At 43.7% G+C, this 18,332-nt stretch overlaps 1 protein-coding gene and 1 long non-coding RNA gene across 5 annotated transcripts in view; both read left to right on the top strand.

Moving 5' to 3' along the window:
• LOC149126066 (uncharacterized) overlaps positions 1-17,951 on the top strand; it is a 142,415-nt gene extending 124,464 nt beyond the window's left edge. For all 4 annotated transcript variants that reach the window (XR_016236156.1, XR_016236154.1, XR_016236157.1 and 1 more), the window contains 3 exons: positions 13,430-13,547; positions 15,996-16,104; positions 16,622-17,951. This is a non-coding gene — a long non-coding RNA (uncharacterized LOC149126066). The remainder of the gene's footprint in view (positions 1-13,429; positions 13,548-15,995; positions 16,105-16,621) is intronic.
• Positions 9,403-11,116, top strand: HNRNPA0 (heterogeneous nuclear ribonucleoprotein A0). Its single transcript, XM_008255053.5, has one exon. It carries the CDS (start codon positions 9,718-9,720, stop codon positions 10,600-10,602), a length of 885 nt encoding a protein of 294 aa, XP_008253275.4. The 5' UTR covers positions 9,403-9,717; the 3' UTR covers positions 10,603-11,116.
• Positions 17,952-18,332: the final 381 nt, after the last annotated feature.

Below are 18,332 nucleotides of genomic sequence, written 5' to 3'. Positions count from 1 at the left end.
TGCCCTGGGAGCAGCAGTGATGGGTTAAGTATTTAGGTCACTGCCACCCATGTGGGAAACCTGAACTGAGTTCCTGTCTCCCAGCTTTAGCTTGGCCTAGTCCTAGTGTTATAAAAATTCTTATTCCTCCTGTATAGCACTTTAGCAACCCCATTTTCAGCTTTACTTGGTAAACACAGAACCTCAAAATCTCTAATTGAGCCTTTCTGGAGAGTAGGCTTCCTTCTAATCAGCCAGGGGTAGGCATGAGGCTGTTGAATGTTTGTGGGAATGTGAGGATCTGATTACTTCAATTACAGTTTTGAGCAGTCTTCCTGTTTTCAATGTCACCTGCATCCTTGCTTTCAGAGCTCTCTGATGCTGAATTCATTTGGGGTTTTGCAGAACAAACTAGCTTCTAGACTTTAGATTATCTGGTGTGTTGTCTGTTTCTCTTGCTATCTGCTTACCGGATTCCAAAAATCTGTTCACATTCTCTTGTCCTTAAGGGTTGTATTAGCTTGTTGGGGCTGCCATAAAAAATACCACAGAATGGGTCACTTAAACAAAATGGATTTTTTCTCACAGCTGGAGGCGAGAAAAGATCAAGGTGCCGCCAGAATTGGTTTTTGGTGATGCCTCTTTTCCTGGTTTGTATACAGGCCATCTTTTCCCTGTGTCCTCACATGGCCTCTTGTCTTGTGGGAAAAGGGAGATCTCTCATATCTCTTGCTCATCTTACAGGACACACCAAATCTATAGAAGCAGGGCCCCACCCTTGACCTCATATAATCTCAATTACCTCCCTAAAAGCAGCCCTGTCTCCAAATATGAGTCCCCATTGTCACACTGAGGGTAGGATTTTAGTATATGAGTTTTGAGGGGACACACTTAAGTTCATAACATAGGTTTATGCTTATTAGAATATCTTACTGTCATTTTAATGGGATTTTGAGAGGAGCTATATATAGAAAATGCACAAGTTATTGTACAGTGTTTTAATTTATTCCTTCAGTATTTAATTTGTACCTTTTACTTGGGCCTTTGAATCACTTTGAGATAGCATAAGTGCAAGTCCTAGGACTTCTACCATTAGTGTTTATTCTTTTGAGGGAGGAGCTCATCTTCTCCCTCCTCCTTCTGACCCTCCATCTTTTGATTTTTCCTTTTTGAATCCTTCGCTACTTGCAGAGGACTCTTCAACCATGAAGATTCAAATTCAGGTTCAACAGTAATTATTTTTTTGATCAATTGGCCATTTGCAACTACTGTAATCTATGCCCAAGTAAAGTTACCCAGGCATATTAATGATGTAAAAATGACAGTGTCTTCCTTGAATTCTTAGATTTAAAATTTTGAATTGAAGAGGCAAAGGAGTTCAGAAGGATGAGACTGTGAGTCTATTCTTGCTTCTGATCCATTGCATTTCTTCCATATGTCATGGGCATGGAACTTTTTCTGATGGAAGACTGGGTAGCATACAGATGGCACACCTTGAGCAATTTAATGTCTTAAGTCTTTCAGTTTCTTCAGCTGAAAGATTAGCATACTAATAAAATACATGTCTCAAGATCTTTGTGAAGATTCAGTAAGATAATGCATGATTCTTAGCACAAAGCGCTGAATAACATTGGAGTTCCAGTGAGCATTTGCGAGGGAAAAGTAAAGATGATAGACTCTTCTTATATAAATTAGGATTACAGACTTAAGTATGACGTTTCTTTCTGACCTGGTAGATTGGTAGGCAATCTAGCTGATTCAGCAGCTACTAGGTGTTCCTCTTTTGTTTAGCTATAGTTTTCATTGATAGAGTATGACTTCCAGTTTCCAGATCCAGGATAAGTGCACCAGTCATGGCATCCATATTATCTGCAGCAAGGTGAAGCTGGCAGCAAAGAAGGCAAGGGTTTGTGCTAGTTGTCTACATTTAAAATTATATATTTATATGAGAGGCAGACAGACAGACAGCTCCCACTACTGGTTCATTCCCCAAATGCCTGTAATGATGGGCTGGGCCAGGCTGAAACAGGGAGCTAGGAAGCCAATATTGGTCTCCCACATACAGAGGGTAGCAGTGACCCAACCACTTGAGCCATTACCTGCTGCCTCCCCTGGGTGTCCATTAGCAGAAAGCTAGAGCCCAAAGAGCTGGAACTGGAACTGGAACGCAAACTCAGGGACTTTACTGTGTTTTGTGGGCATCTTAGCCACAAGGCCAAATGCCTGTTTTTCTAGTTGTCTTTGACAGTGCTCCTTAAAGCTGCCATTAAGTACTTTTGTTTACATTACATTGACTATAACATGGTCATATGACCACACTAAGCTGCAAGAAAGGCAGGAAAATGATTTCTTTATACTTGGTAACCATGTGGCCAACTAAAAATTGTAGGTTGTATTATGAGGTAGAAGGAGTAGACAATATCACTACTCTTCCCTTTCTTTTTTTTAGTCTGCAATTTTTATTACCTGAATCAACAAGAACATAATTCCATAATACTTAAGGGTGACCCGAAAAGTGATGGGGCCAGAGGGTTCCTCCAGAGACAGGGAAAAAGATATAACCAAAATATAACAAAGGATTTTTTTCTGGGTGGTAGATTTTTTTCTTGCTTTTGCTTATTTGAATTTTCTAATTTTTCTCTAATTAGTTGTTAAGTAAGTTTTTTTTTCAGAGAAACCTTTTATTTAAGGAGTACAAAATTCATGCATTTCATTAGTACAACTTATAGGAATATAGTGATTCTTCTCATTGTGCCTGCCCTCCCACTGACACCCCATTCCTTCTCGTCCTCCCTCTCTTATTCCCAGTCTTATTTTATACTATGATCTATTTTCAATTAACTTTATATGCAGAAAATTAGGTCTGTAGTAAGTAAAGAGTTCAACAATTTGTATGAAAAAAGAACAAAGAATAAAAAAAAACTATTTATCAGTAGTCCAGAAAAGGGCTGTTAAAAGTCATTGCATCTTGAAGTTGATTTCACTTCTTTTTTCTTTCTTTTTTTTTTTTTGAGAGAGTTTAACTTTAAAGAAGCACCCAAGAATGATACATATTTTGTGAGCACTTAGACATAACTATAACTTATGAGACATGAGACTATCCTCCATCTATTATATTAAAAGAAAGTAAGTCCTTGAGAATGAGTTTTATCATTAATTAAGGAAACACCTAAGAAAACAAGCAATGGAGTTTGGCACTTAGGCATAACTAAAACTTTTGAGACATAAGAATAGCTTCCACTTAATAAACTAAAATAAATCTTTGAGAAGTTTTACTGTTAACTCTCATGGTTCAACTGTTTGAGGATGGAGATCCTGCATGGGAAGTTAGTGTACAGTGACTCCTGTTGTTAACTCAACAATTAACACTTACGGATGACATCAGTGGTCACCCGAGGCTCTTGGCATGAACTGCCTATGCTATGGAAGCCTTTTGAATCCACAAACTCTGTCAGCATTTAGATAAGGCCATAAGCAAAGTTGAAGTTCTCTCTTCCTTTCAGAGAAAATTACCTCCTTCTTTGATGACCACTTCTTTCCACTGGGGTCTCACCCATAGAGGTCCTTCATGTAGGACATTTTTTGCCACAGAGTCTTGGCTTACCATGCCTGAAATGCTCTCGTGGGCTTTTCAGCCATACCAGAATGCCTTAAGGACTGATTCTGAGGTCAGATTTCTACTTAAAGCAATTGTCATTCTATGAGTCTGCTGTATGGACTGCTTCCCATATTGGAGCACTTGCTCTTTTTTAAATCTATTATTATTACTGAACACTTAATCCTATTTATATGATCACCTTAACACTTAGTCCTATCTGTATGATCAATTTTAACACATAATCCTATCTACTTTAACACTTAAAATACTATTTTTAACTCTCCAACTTAAGAGGATTTGGGGTCCCACAGCAAGTTTTTAAACTGTACCCTTAGAAGTAAGCCTATAGGAGGCTGGCACCATGGCTCACTAGGCTAATCCTCTGCCTAGCGGCGCCGGCACACCGGTCGGGGCGCCGGATTCTGTCCCGGTTGCCCCTCTTCCAGGCCAGCTCTCTGCTATGGCCCGGGAGTGCAGTGGAGGATGTCCCAAGTGCTTGGGACCTGCACCTGCATGGGAGACTAGGAGAAGCACCTGGCTTCTGGCTTCGGATCAGCGCGGTGCACCAGCTGCAGCGGCCATTGGAGGGTGAACCAATGGCAAAAGGAAGACCTTTCTCTCTGTCTCTCTCTCTCTCTCACTGTCCACTCTGTCAAAAAAAAAAAAAAATTAAAAAAAAAAAAGAAGTAAGCCTATAGGAATGTACACAGAACTATACAGCTTTACAGTTACAAACTCCATACACTTCCTAGTTACAACTTTAGGAACATGGTGATTTTTCCCACCATGCCTGCCCTCCTACCCATGCTCCAACCCATGCTCCACTCCTTTTCCATTTCCCTCTCTTATTCCCACTCTTATGTTTTTACTAGGATCTATTTTCACCTAACTTTATACACATATGATTAACTCCATGTTAAGTAAAGAGTTCAACAAATAGTAACAACAACAACAAAAAAGAAACCTGTCCCTCAACAGTCAAGAGAAGGGCTGTTCAGTCATTGCTTCTCAGCATGTCAATTTCACTCCTACAGATTGCCTTTTAGGTGCTCTATTAGTTTTCACAGGTCAGGGAGAAAATATGGTATTTGTCCCTTTGGGACTGGCTTATTGCACTAAGGTTGATGTTTTCCAGTTTCATCCATTTGATGCAAATTACTGGATCTCTCTCTCTCCCTCTCTCTCTCTCTCTCGTTCTCTCCTTCCTTCCCCTCCCTCCCTTACCCTCCCTCATCCACCCCTCCCTCCTTCCTTCCTTCCTTCCCTCCTTCCCTCCTTCTTTCCTTCCTTCCATGATGTAGTATTCCATGGTGTACATACCCCATAATTTCTTTATCCTGTCTTCAGTTGACGGGCATTTGGGTTGATTCCATGTCTTAGCTATTGTGAACTGGTCTGATATAAACACGGGTGTACAGATAACTCTTTCATATGCTGATTTCATTTCCCTTGGGTAAATTTCCAGGCGTGGGATGGCTGGGCCCTATGGCAGGTCTATATTCAGACTTCTGAAGTATCTCCATACTGTCTTCCAAAGTGGTTTTACCAGTTTACATTCCCACAAATAGTGGATTAGGGTACCTTTTCCCCCACATTCTCGACAGCATTTGTTGTTTGTTGATTTCTATTTGAAAGCCATTCTGATGGGGGTGAGGTGAAACCTCATAGTGGTTTTGATATGCATTTCCCTGATGGCTAGTGATCCTGAGCACTTTTTTCATGTGTCTGATGGCCATTTGGATTTCCTCTTTTGAAAAAGTGTCTGTTTAATTTCTTTGCCATTTCTTAACTGGGTTGTTTGTTTTGTTGCTGTTGAGTTTCTTGATCTCTTTATATATTCTGGTTATTAACCCTTTATCAGTTGCATAGTTTGTAAATAATTTCTTTCATTCTGTCAGTTGCCTCTTTACTTTGCTGAGTATTTCTTTTGCAGTACAGAAGCTTCTCAGCTTGGTGTAATCCCATTTGTCAATTTTGGCTTTGATTGCCTGTGCCTCTGGGGTCCTTTCCAAGAACGCTTTGCTTATGCCAATGTCTTGCAGGGTTTCCCCAATGTTCTCTAATAATTTGATGGTATCTAGTCATAGATTTAAGTCTTTAATCCACTGTGAGTGGGTTTTTGTGTAAGGTGTAAGGTAGGGGTCTTGCTTCATATTTATTTAGGTGGAGATCGAGGTTTGTCCCTACCCCTTTTTTAAGTGAAACTATGACCTATATTATCACAAAAAAAACTTTACCACCAGAATCAGTTGATTACTGTATCAAGTAAAATCCCACTCTGAAGTCTCTCAAATCATTCTTCATATCCAATTCACATCCAATTCTTACTGCCTTTGCCTTCCTTCAGAACCTTGAGATGCTCACTGGCATTATGTATTATGTACAGATATTCTAATTGGGCTTTTCTCAAGTTGTATCCTACTTTAATTACTCTTTTTCATACTACACATAGGACAGCTTTCTAAATGCAGTCTGTTATCCTCCTTAAAAGTCTTCAATGTTACCTTGTTATAGACTTAAAGACTGAAATTCTTAGCAAGACATATACAATCTTTTTGGATTTATCCTCTGCTTACCTTTCCAGACTCATTTTCTCTTGCTCCCACTTGATGTAGACAGAAAATGGTCCCCCAAAATATCAAAATCTTCATTTTTATTTATTCATTTTGTTTATTCATGGACTAGGTGCTGTGAATAAAAGTGAACTCTGGAGTCTTGGGGTAGAGAGAAAACTGAATATGCTATGTTACATGACAAGGGGGAATTAAAGTTGCTAATCAGTTGACTTTACAATAAAAGGATTATCTCAGTGTTTTAGTTTGGACTTATAACAAAGTACAAAAGACTGGGTGGTTTATAAATAACAGATATTTCTCACAGTTCTGGAGGCTCAAAGTGCAAGAACTGAGTGTCAGCATGGATATGTTATAGTGAGGGTCCTCTTCCAGGTTACAGTCTCCCTACTTCCCATGGTATCCTCATTTTCAGAGAGAGCTGGCTGCCTCTCTTTCATGAGAGTTCCATCTTCATGATTACTTCTCATAGGCTATCACATTAAGATTTGGGTTTCAACATATGAATTTGAGGAGAGGGACACAAACATTTAGTACATAGCACCTATATTACCTGGGAGACAGAAGAGTCAGTGTCAGAGTAGTTCAGTGTGAGACCCAACTGACTTTGAAGATGGAAGGGGGCCACAAGCAAAGGAATACCAGCAATCTCTAGAAGCTAGAAAAGGCAAAGACTCATTCTCCCTTAGAACGTCCAGAAAGGAGCAAAGCCCTGCTAACACTTGATTTGCATAGTCAGACTTGTGTTTGACTTCCAATCTACAGAACTAATACATTTTTAAAATTTTAAAGTATTTATTTCAAAGACAGTGACAGAGGGAGAAAGAGAGAGAGGGAGCAAGCGAGCTTCACTTATTCCCTCCCCAAATACCCACGGTAGCCAAGGCTAGGCCAGGCAAAATCCAGGAGACAGGAACTCCACCTGCATCTCCCTCGTGGGTGGCAGGAACCAACAACATACTTGGGTCAACATCAACTGCCTCCCAGGTGCATTAGAAGGAAGCTGAATCAGAAGCATGAAATAGCCAGGACTCAAGCCAGGCACTCTGATATGAGGTGTGGGTGTCTCAAGCTGCAGCTTAACTTGGTGCTCTAAAATGCTTATCCCCATTTGTTTTTTAAGCCACAAGTTTGCAATTTATTACAGTAGCAATAGGAAACTAACATACCATCACACACCCTTGGTAGTTTACTTGTGTAATTCCAAACACAGCTTCCTAAGTACACCTACTTTTGAAGTTGGCTCCTATTAGAACAATTTCTTGAACTCTGAGTTTTTGCCCATTTCTGTCTTAACACATCATATTTGCAACTTCTGGCATACTGTTTTCTCTCTACCCCAAGACTCCAGAATTCATTTTTATTCACAGCACCTAGTCCATGAATAAGTAAAATGGAAACATTAAAAAACAATGGTCTAAATGCTGTTAATTTGGAAGACTCACATGTGTGTGAATCTGTGCCTGCGTATGTACTTAGATGTGTGTATTTTAGGGTATATGTTTAAATTTCTCAAAATCTGATAATCTGCCCCAAGTCCTACCTATTTGGCTAGCAATTCAATCTGATAGTACCCATATACAGTACAAATTGAGCACTTACTATATACCAGGAAACTTCCTGGTGTTCACATGCAGAATCTCAATTTTTATCACACTGTGGAAGTGTTTTATTATTCATCTTAAGTTAAAAAAAAAGTGGTTAAATTTTAAAAAAGGGTTAAATGATTTGCCCAAAGATGCACAATTGGATGATCATAGTGTTAAGTGGCAGGACTGAGCCCTAGTTTTCCCCCAAGCCTTAAACCCATCTATATACTTTATCATATTCAAACTCCTTAATCTAAGATCCAAGACATTCCGTTATATCAGAAGACCCCCCCCCAACCTACCTTGCCTCTTTTCTATCCTACTGCCTGCTCTGCTCAAACGGATTCACCCATTGCCCCCTGAAGAGCAAGTTTCCTGCAGAAATCTTATCCAGTCTTCGTCTCCCAGATCCAGTACAACTTTAACCTCTTTCCCAAATCCTTCCCCAATACTCGAGGAAACAGTGAGGAATCACTCTGAGCTTCTTCAGTAATAACCATCTGGTTTGGGAGGCTCTTGGTGTCCTAGTGCCACGTCCCAGTCTAGGCATCTTGTTTGGCCACAAAGGTTCAAACAGTTCAAAGTTTTGGCCTGCGGAGGGCACTTAAAGGCAGGCATCAGGTGTGCAGACGGGCTCTTTGCGACTACAATGCTCAGCTATTCTTGGTTTGATATAAAACGTCTGGAAAAAGCCAAAACGTGAATTGGAAGGGGGCAGCGCACAGATGACTTAAGTTATAAGAGTGTATCCTGAGGTTAGTGAAAATGTCTGCAGGAGTGTGCGGAGCGGGTGGGACGTTAGATGTGGCGGAGCCCCGCCTCGGCGTGAAGTTTTCGCACCCTGTTATCTTTCACACCGCCTCGGACTCGCTTTTGCGCATTACTACGCCACGTGTTCAAGTTTTGGTTCAGCCACGCGCCCGGCCCACTGGTAACCGTTACCAACCGCCTCCCTGGACCGGTCCTCCGCCCTCCATCTTTACGGGGGCGAGAGGAGGGGCGGGGCCGCCAGGTGTAGCCGCCCGGCCGAGACGCGGCGGGTAAACCCCGGCCCCGAACCCCAGCAGTTAAGTTTTCAAAGCGCCCGCGCGTGGCGCCCCAGGCAGTAGCCGTTGGGAACGGCCCCCAGCGAGGCCCCCAGCCCCTGCCCCGCCCAGCCCGGAGCGGGAGGAGGCGTGCAGGTGGCGGCCGCCCCGCACTCAGGGGGCGCCCGGGCAAGCGCGCACTGGGGGCGCGCCCGTCCAGCAGCTGCCGAGAACGGAAGTGGGTGCGTGGGGTTGCGGCGATTGGCTGCACTCACACGCCTCTCAAGGGGCTGGCGCGAACGCCACTGCGGAGCGGGGCGAGGGGATAGGGGAAGGGGAGGGGGAGAGTCACTGGGAACACCCGGGGGCTGCTCGGAAATGAATGCGGAGGGTCGCGGAGGGCAGGGCAGGTCCGTTGCCAGGGCGCGCCGAGGCGCCCGGCAGTGACAGATGGACAGCAGCAGTGGACAGCAGCAGGCGTGGGCGCGCCCGCCGGGGCCGAGGGCTTGAATGGACCGCGGCGGGCGCGGAGTCTGTGGTTGAGCCCGGCGCTGCGGCGCGGTAGGCGGGACCAAGAGGAGCGAGGCGGGGATTGGCGGGCGGCCCTAGGCTACCGTGCGTCGGTGGTGACGCACGCCGCGGGGAGGGTACGCGCGCGTTCAGCGGCCTCTTTGTGTGGTGCCCAGATAGGGGAGCGGAGGTGGCGGCGGTGGCGGCAGGGGCGGCCTTGGGTGCTCGCCCGTCTCCCCGGCGCGCCCTCCTCGCCCGCACCGCTCCCCTCCCTCCCCCTCCTCTTCTCCTTCCCTCCCCTCCCCTCCCCTTCCCCGCCGGTGTCCGGCGGGGGCGGCTCCAGCGACGGCTGGGCCCCAGTTGTGAAGAAGCCTCGGCGACAGATAACGGCGACGGCGAAACCTCGGGGCTCGCGGGGCGGGGGCAAGGCCCGGGCCGTGGAGATGGAGAATTCCCAGCTGTGTAAGCTCTTCATCGGTGGCCTCAACGTGCAGACGAGTGAGTCGGGCCTGCGCGGCCACTTCGAGGCCTTTGGGACCTTGACGGACTGCGTGGTGGTGGTGAACCCCCAGACGAAGCGCTCCCGGTGCTTTGGCTTCGTGACCTACTCGAATGTGGAGGAGGCGGATGCCGCCATGGCCGCGTCGCCGCATGCCGTGGACGGCAACACGGTGGAGCTGAAGCGGGCCGTGTCCCGCGAGGATTCGGCGCGGCCCGGTGCCCACGCCAAGGTGAAGAAGCTCTTTGTCGGGGGCCTGAAGGGAGACGTGGCCGAGGGCGACCTGATCGAGCACTTCTCGCAGTTCGGCGCCGTGGAAAAGGCCGAGATCATCGCCGACAAGCAGTCGGGCAAGAAGCGCGGCTTCGGCTTCGTGTATTTTCAGAACCACGACGCGGCGGATAAGGCCGCGGTGGTCAAGTTCCATCCCATCCAGGGCCATCGCGTGGAGGTGAAGAAGGCCGTCCCCAAGGAGGACATCCACTCCGGCGGGGGCGGCGGCGGCTCCCGGTCGTCCCGGGGCGGCCGGGGCGGCCGGGGGCGCGGCGGGGGGCGAGACCAGAACGGCCTGGCCAAGGGCGGCGGCGGCGGCTACAACAGCTACGGGGGCTACGGGGGCGGCTACGGGGGCTACGGCGGCGGCGGGGGCGGCTCGTCGTACGGGGGCAGCGACTACGGTAACGGCTTCGGCGGCTTCGGCAGCTACAGCCAGCACCAGTCTTCGTACGGGCCCATGAAGAGCGGCGGCGGCTGGGGCGGTCGCAGTAACAGCGGACCTTACAGAGGCGGCTACGGCGGTGGGGGCGGCTACGGAGGCGGCTCCTTCTGAGAAGCTGGAAATGCCTGGGAGCGGCTGCAGGGGCGGCCCTGAAACATGCCGAGTGGGGTCCACTCCTGAGGCCCGTACTCCTCCACCGCCTTCCCCATTTTGCCCTTGGGGGAGCCGCTGAGGCTGCTTACCCTTGGGAGTGTCCCCCTGTTTACCTGGTACCTCTCGACCCTCCCTCTGAAGATGGACTAGACCCCCCCCCCTACATTTTTGTGTTACAGTCATTGATGGACTCTATTTTTTTATTATTACTTGGAACTTGGTCGTTTTTATACTAGCAAGATGTCTTGTTTTAATTTGTGTTTTTTGGGGGGGAGGGAGTGAATTTGCTCATTCTGTAGCAAAACCCGGGCGGGTGTTTGGGAGGGGGAGTAGTTTACTTTGTTGTAAGGACTTGATACCTGGCTACAGCGTTTTCTATGATCTACTTGGATCCCATGCCTGAAATTTGGAAGCATATGTACAAAAATCATTTTTACGTTTTATTTTTAATAAATCATTGTGTTTGACCGTACATGTCTAACATTTTTTTTTCTAGGATCCATTCCGTACCTATTTAAGGGATATTGGTTTTAAGATTTTGTGTGTGTGTAATTCTGGATGTGTACTTAGAAAAGCTTTTCAGAGGTTCTGTGTTTTTATCCTCCCCCGTTGCTCTGCTAGTGACATGTTGAAGTTTATCCCTTTCAGGCAAAACTTGAAGTGGTGGATGTGACTCTTTAAAATCTTAATTTATGTGCATCCATCGCTTGTACTGAGTGATTTACTTAGCATCTTGACATAGTTGGTCACTTCTTTCTATGAGACTTTACTTCAAAGTATGTACTGTGTAGTTCTAAAGAAGTAGTTTGTGTTACGCATGTGTTCTCATTCATACAAACTGTTTAAAATTTTTCAGATGGCTGAGTTTCATCCCTCTTACTGATTTGTGTTTAATGAATGGTTACAAATAAGGGTTATGTTTTACCCTCACACTAAATGCGTTTTTGTATTTTCTGAGCAGGTTTAATCCTTTTTTTCCCGTCTATATCTGAACTGTTATCCTTTTTGGAAACCCTTCTTCCAATCTTTGTAGCCACATCTACTGGCAGAATGGCAGCATAGCTGTAAAACCGTTTGTTTAGAAAGTTGTTCAGGACACTTGCATCAGATTTAGAAGTTTTGTCATCAGAAAGTCTGTGCAGACTTTGGAGTTACACACTTAATTGTAACTGAGATGGGCTTCACAGGAATGTAGTTACCAGTCCATATCACAGTCGCCCTTCTTACATGAGATTTGAAAATGTAAACTGCTAGGGCAGTGGCCCAAGTGGCTGTGACAACCAATGAACGAGGTACATGTACTGGTACCTTAGGTGCAAGATGTAAAGCAAAATATCTGTGTATTCTGCTTGGTTAACGTGTATATTTGTAGCCCTTTCATGCAATTGAATTTAAATTGTTTATTAAAAAACCTTGGTAATAGGAGAAATCCTCGTTCTGGTTAGAAATACAGAACAGCAACGTTTATGGATATTACAAATAAAGAGTTCAATTCTTTACATGATTGAGTTGAGAGTATGTATAACCTGGTGGGTTGGTGCAGAATACCAGTTAACCTAGTATACTTGATTTAATGTTAATGACAACATATTTGACTTAAATCTTGGCTTTGAAAGTCAAAGCTTCCCAACAAGAGGGAGTATTGGGTTTTAAAGTAAAAGGATGTTTCAGTATTGACTGTTTTTAGAGTTCCTGTCACTGCGATTTCTGATTGTCAGGACTGTACATTGAAAGAGGCATGCAGAAAGGTCAAGTGTGCTAGGCTAGGTTATTGCTGCTCAGGAATCACTTAGGTAAAGGCTAGCTGATTACTTGGCAAATATATATACCTCTGACAGATGGGATAGGTGTTTGTGCACTTTGAAGTATGAAGAGTCGCAGACATCTTTTTCTCATAGTTCTGGTTTCCTTAAATTTCTGTTTTGCGTTTTTGATAATACACACGGCCAACTTCATTTGGTAATTTGTTCCAACATTGGGGAGACCAGAGATGATAACCTTAACATTTTCATTACAGTCACTAAGGATTACTTTGCGGGTAGAAGGATCTGTTTGTTCTGTTGACGTAGATGGCGGAGGGTGGGAGTTTCATTCTAATAAGGTTATTATAGTTTTCTGTTCCCAACATAGTGAATTATAGAAAAGCATTTCCTGTTAATTAGAAACGTAACTTGTTCATTAATATTAGTACTTTGTTGTCATGTGTCTGCCTTTAACAGATTTGTGTAATCTGGACTGGTATTCAGTGAAGGAGAAAATGGTGTTTAGTGTTTCCTGGGTTCTTGTCAGTTTTTATGGAATCATTTTTGGTATGTGGGCTTTTTGTAGGGAAGAGAGGACAAACTGATGTTTTGATTCTCTTCACCAGAGAGAATTAACTTATCATTTTTAATTTTTAACAAGATATTTTGATTTAGTACTTTTTAAAATGTGCATTCAGAAGCAGTTATTAGTTGAAAATGGTTTACAAAGTCCTTAAAGATGATAATAATTTCTTTGGAAAAGCTTGCAAATAGTTAAGCTTCATATTGCTAACTATCAAATCAGAATTGTTTCTTCCTGTAACAGCGATTTGGAACTTGTAGCATTTAAATCTAAGAATGAATGTTTGATTTTAAGCAAGGTTAAAGGATTCAGATTGCTTAAAATTTGCCATTTATAATTATTTCCCAACCAGAAGTGACAGTATCTGTTATTTTATTTGTAACCCTACTTATTTGCTATTTTAGTGTGCTTTTCTCAAATTGTGTGTGCAATTTCTCAAATTGGAGACTTTGTATTTTAGGTTAAATTTTGTGTGCCCTTGTCTTTGCTGATTGAAAATGGGCATTTTGGATGTTGGATTTGAGAACTGCATCTAGACTGTACGGATTTTATCCAGACTGGCAACGTTGGCACTTAAGGTAAGTCTCTCCATTGTTAATCAGTTTAATCAGTGCAGCAGTTTGGTGCTTGAGAAGAACTCCCACTTAGCCCTGTTTTGGCCTTTTGGATAGGACAGCAAAGTCTTCCTGTAACCCAGGGTGTAACTGTGCTTTTTCCTTAACTGCCATGTTGATGGTTACTCTGGTGTGCCTTGTCTTAGTCTTTCTGTTAAAATTTAAAACACATTATAAATCTTTTTTCAATAAAAGTTCCTTTGAAAGAATAGATAAAATTGAAGCAATTTCTAGTATGTGAGGATACTTGAAAAAATTCATGGGGAAAATAGAAAACAATGTTGTCACAGAACAGTTTTGAAATCTATACTTTTTTTTAGTAATAACCATTTCCATGAACTTTGGAGGTCCTTGCTATATGTTAACTTTAAAAATTGTGGGGGCAGGCATTGTGATGTAATGGTTAAATCACTGTTTGGGATGCCAAAATCCCATATCAGATTATGGCTCATCCACTTCCTATTCAGCTTCCTGCTGATGTATACCCTGGGAAGTAGTTGTTGGTGGTTCAAGTTCATGTTGGTGTTGTAGGTAACTGGAGAGTCAACCAGCAGATAGCTGTCTCTGCCTTTCAAATAAAATGAAGATTTAAAAATTGATAGCAATTATTATATTATATAACATTTGGATTGCACAAGTCACAGAAAACACTTGTATTATTAAGATAATAAAATCTTAGGGCTTGTGTAGTTTTAAAAATAACATTGAGGCCGGCACCACTGCTCACTAGGCTAATCCTCTGCCTGCAGTGCCAGCACCCGGGGTTCTAGTCCCTGTCGGGGCGCCAGATTCTGTCCTGGTTGCCCCTCTTCCAGGCCAGCTCTCTGCTGTGGCCCGGGAGTGCAGTGGAGGATGGCCCAAGTGCTTGGGCCCTGCACCCGCATGGGAGACCAGGAGGAAGCACCTGGCTCCTGGTTTCGGATTGGCGCAGTGTGCCAGCCGTAGCGGCCACCTAGGGGATGAACCAATGGAAAAAGGAAGACCTTTCTCTCTGTCTCTCTTTCTCTCTCTCACTGTCTAACTCTGCCTGTCAAAAAAAAAAAACAAAAAACAAAAAACAAACAAAAAAAACCACGTTGGAATTAAAGTCGTCAAACCAGACAAAACAAAAAATAAGGAAAAATCCCACCAGCATGAGCAAACACCTTTCTTGAGTAATCACTGTTCATAGGTAAAAATACATAGATCTGTGGCCAGTATTGTGGTGCAACAGGTTAAACCACTGCAATGCCAGCATCCCATGTGGACACCAGTACCAGTTCTGGCTGCTCCAGTACCAACCCAGCTCTTTGCTAATGTGCCTGGGAAGGCAGTGGCCAAGTACTTGGGCCCCACATGGGAGACCCAGATGGAGCTCCAGGCTCCTGACTTCTGCCTGGCCCAGCCCTGGCCCTAGTGACTGTTTGGAGAGTGAACCAGTGGATGGAAGATCTTTCTCTGCCTCTTTCTCTCTAATTGTACCTTTCAAATAAATAAATTTTTTAAAAAATACATAGTTTTGCAGTTTGTGTTGTGAACATCCTTGAATATCAAGACTATTATAATATATTCATCATTAGACCTATCATTCTTGTTAATGGCTGTATAATATGCCTAGTATAGCTGTACTATATCTTAAAATATTCCTCTTCTAATGAACATGAGATTTCTTCCACTTCTTGTTATTTTTATTTTATTTGAAAGGTAGAAAGGCCAATCTATTTGCTGGTTTACTCCCCAAATGCCTGCCACAGTCAGGGCTGGGCCAGGCTAAAACCAGGAGCATGGAAGTCAGTCCGGGTCTCCAGTCTGAGGCCTAAGTACCTGAGCTTTCATCTCTTGCCTCCCAGGATGTGTGTTGGCAGGCAGATGGATCAGAAGTGGTGGTATCAGGAATTAAACTAGGCCTTCAGATGATGTGATAGGGTATTCCAAACAGCAACTTAACGTCTGCTGAACACCTGTCCTGTGCTTTGTACTTTGTACATGATAGGTACTTGATATCATTTCATTTTAATCCTCAGTAATTTTATGAAGATTGAATTACCTTCATTTTGTATAATAGAGTTTATAACTAAAGTAATTTGCCTATATCATTTGCTATTGAAAACAAGGAATAAAGTGCAAAAAAAAGCCCCCTCCTCCCTTTTTTTTAAATACCTGGTGCTCAGAGATAAACTGTGTTTGTAGTTTGTCTGCATAGAGATTTTGTTTGCATGAATAAAAGCATATTTGCATAATATATTAATACACTCATTTTTGGGATAAAAAGTAGGATTATGTATCTGTATACATAAATATTTTAACAAAATCATCTTTCCTGTGCATATAGCTGCATCGTTTTGGTGTTCTGTTAGTATAGGCATATCATAATTTATTTATTAACATGTTCCTCATTTTTCTTCCGTTTATTATTTAAAATTCTTTTTGCAGGGTTGTGTTGCCTTTTAGAAGAGGGTTATGGTGCAGCCTGGCTGAGGACATCTGTTACACTGAGTTCAGAGAGCTCTCTAGGAAATTAGAGCCTTCCAGGAATTGTTGGGTATTATGCAGTCTTCCTTTTTTTTTCTTTCTCCTTAAATGAAGAAAATACACAAATTTGGTTAGCTAGCTAGACTCAGTTTAGAGGACCCTAGTTTTGCCAGCAACATCTAAAGCATCATAGTCAGGAGTCAGTTGAATACACAGCTTCTTTCCATTCAAGGTACCAACTTCAGCCACTTCAGTGTCATAGAATTTCTTCACACCCATTGGGTCTGGTGCTTGTCAGCCTTGACTGCCACAGTGAACGCAAATGTGTTGTTGTCTTCCATCTCCATGGACAGCTCAGTGGTCAGGAGGAACTCGATGAGGGCATGGTGGTCAAACTTGTCTTCTAAAGATATGCAGGCTACCCCTAGAGGCATAGTGTCTTGGGCTGTCAGAAGGTAGGTGATATGAATTGTTATTTTCGTGGCTTTGGATGCCTTTCAGCACTGCCCTCCTGACCCTCAGGGCCTTGGCTTTTTTTTTTTTTTTAAGAATTTTCATTTTTTTAAATATTTATTTTTATTCAACAGGTAGAGTTACAGACTGAAAGAGGGAGAGACAGAAAGGTCTTCCATCCACTGGTTCACTCCCCAAACGGTGGCAATGGCTGGAGCTGTGCCGATCCGAAGCCAGGAGCTTCTGAGTCTCCCACGCTGTTGCATCTTCCACTGCTTTCTCAGGCCATAGCAGAGGGGCTGGACAGGAAGAGGAATGGCTGGCTACCAGTGCCCATATGGGATGCTGGTTCCTCAGGTGGAGACTCAGCCCACTTTGCCACAGCGCTGGCCCTGACTTTATAGCCTTTATTATTTCAATTTAGCTTTGTCATTTTTCTCCCTTTAATTTTTTCTCTTTTTAAAAATAGTAATTTATTTGAAAGGCATAGTGTCAGAGACAAGGAGAGACTCACACAGAGAGAAATCTTTCTTGTACTGAATCACTCCTGAAATGGGCACAACAACTGGGGCTGGGCTAGGCCAGAGCCAGGAACGTCATCCAGGTCTCCTGTTTGGGTGGCAGGTTGCCCAAGCATTGGGGGCGTCTTCTGCTGCTTTCCCAGGTGCATTAGCAGGGAGCTGGATTAGAAATGGAGCAGCTGGGACTTGAATCGGCTCATATGAAGTGCTGGCATTATAGGCTGCAGTTTAACTCAAAGCTCACAATTTTTAAATTTATTTAGAAGATATATTTATTTGAAAGACTGACAGGCAGAGATAGAGAACAGTCTGCTGGTTCGTTCCCCAAGTGGCCACAGCAGCTGGGACTAGACCTGGCTGAAGCCAGGAGCCCAGAACTCCATTTTGAGTCTCACATGTGGGTGCCTAGGACTCAAGTACTTGAACCATCAGCCACTACTTCCAAGAAAAATTTGCACAGATATGGATCAGAAGCAGAGCAACAACAGGTACTTCACTATCTATGTCGTACTGCAACATTTGCCCCTTAAATATTTTTATGAGAAAAGCTTTATTAAAAATGTGTAACTGAAGGCTGGTGCCATGGCTCACTAGGCTAATCCTCCACCTTGCGGCGCCGGCACACCGGGTTCTAGTCCCTGTCAGGGCGCCGGATTCTGTCCCGGTTGCCCCTCTTCCAGGCCAGCTCTCTGCCGTGGCCAGGGAGTGCAGTGGAGGATGGCCCAAGTGCTTGGGCCCTGCACCCCATGGGAGACCAGGATGAGTACCTGGCTCCTGCCTTCGGATCAGCGCGGTGCGCTGGCTGCAGCGTGCTGGCCGCAGCAGCCATTGGAAGGTGAACCAACGGCAAAAAGGAAGACCTTTCTCTCTGTCTCTCTCACTGTCCACTCTGCCTTTCAAAATAAATTAAATAAATAAATAAATAAAATAAAAAAATTAAAAAGTGTAACTGTGTGCATTAAAAACAAGCTTTAATGCTCTTAGTTTCTGTAGTGAATATAGGGAGCTGAAGTTATAATTGTAAATATGCCATCTCTTCTACTTTATCCTAACTAAAACTTGGAGTATGATACTATATGTGAGAGATTTTTCAGTGCAGAAATTGCTTTTAATTGAGTTTTAAATAACTTGCTAAATACTTAAGCTCTTGAGAAAGTTGAGAAAATAAGCTGGAAGAGGAATGCTGGGAGAGATTTTTTTCTGGGTCAGAGTTGGGCAACATCAAAAATCTGAGTTTGTATTTGAAATGTGGATTCAGATGTTGGTGTTTACCCTCACTTTGCTTTCTTTAGATTTCATTTTCCTGTAGTGTGAAGAACGTAGA

This window comes from Oryctolagus cuniculus, chromosome 6, assembly GCF_051225735.1.
Source record: "Oryctolagus cuniculus isolate XC-2025 breed Fujian yellow rabbit chromosome 6, ASM5122573v1, whole genome shotgun sequence".
In the NCBI taxonomy this organism is placed as follows: domain Eukaryota; kingdom Metazoa; phylum Chordata; class Mammalia; order Lagomorpha; family Leporidae; genus Oryctolagus; species Oryctolagus cuniculus.
The sequence above is the reverse complement of the archived record's forward strand: the minus strand, read 5'-3'. Positions and strand labels throughout refer to the sequence as shown.

Coding starts and splice junctions, on each gene's coding strand:
- HNRNPA0 (XM_008255053.5), top strand. CDS start 9,718: ATGGAGAATTCCCAGCTGTGTAAGCTCTTCATCGGTGGCCTCAACGTG.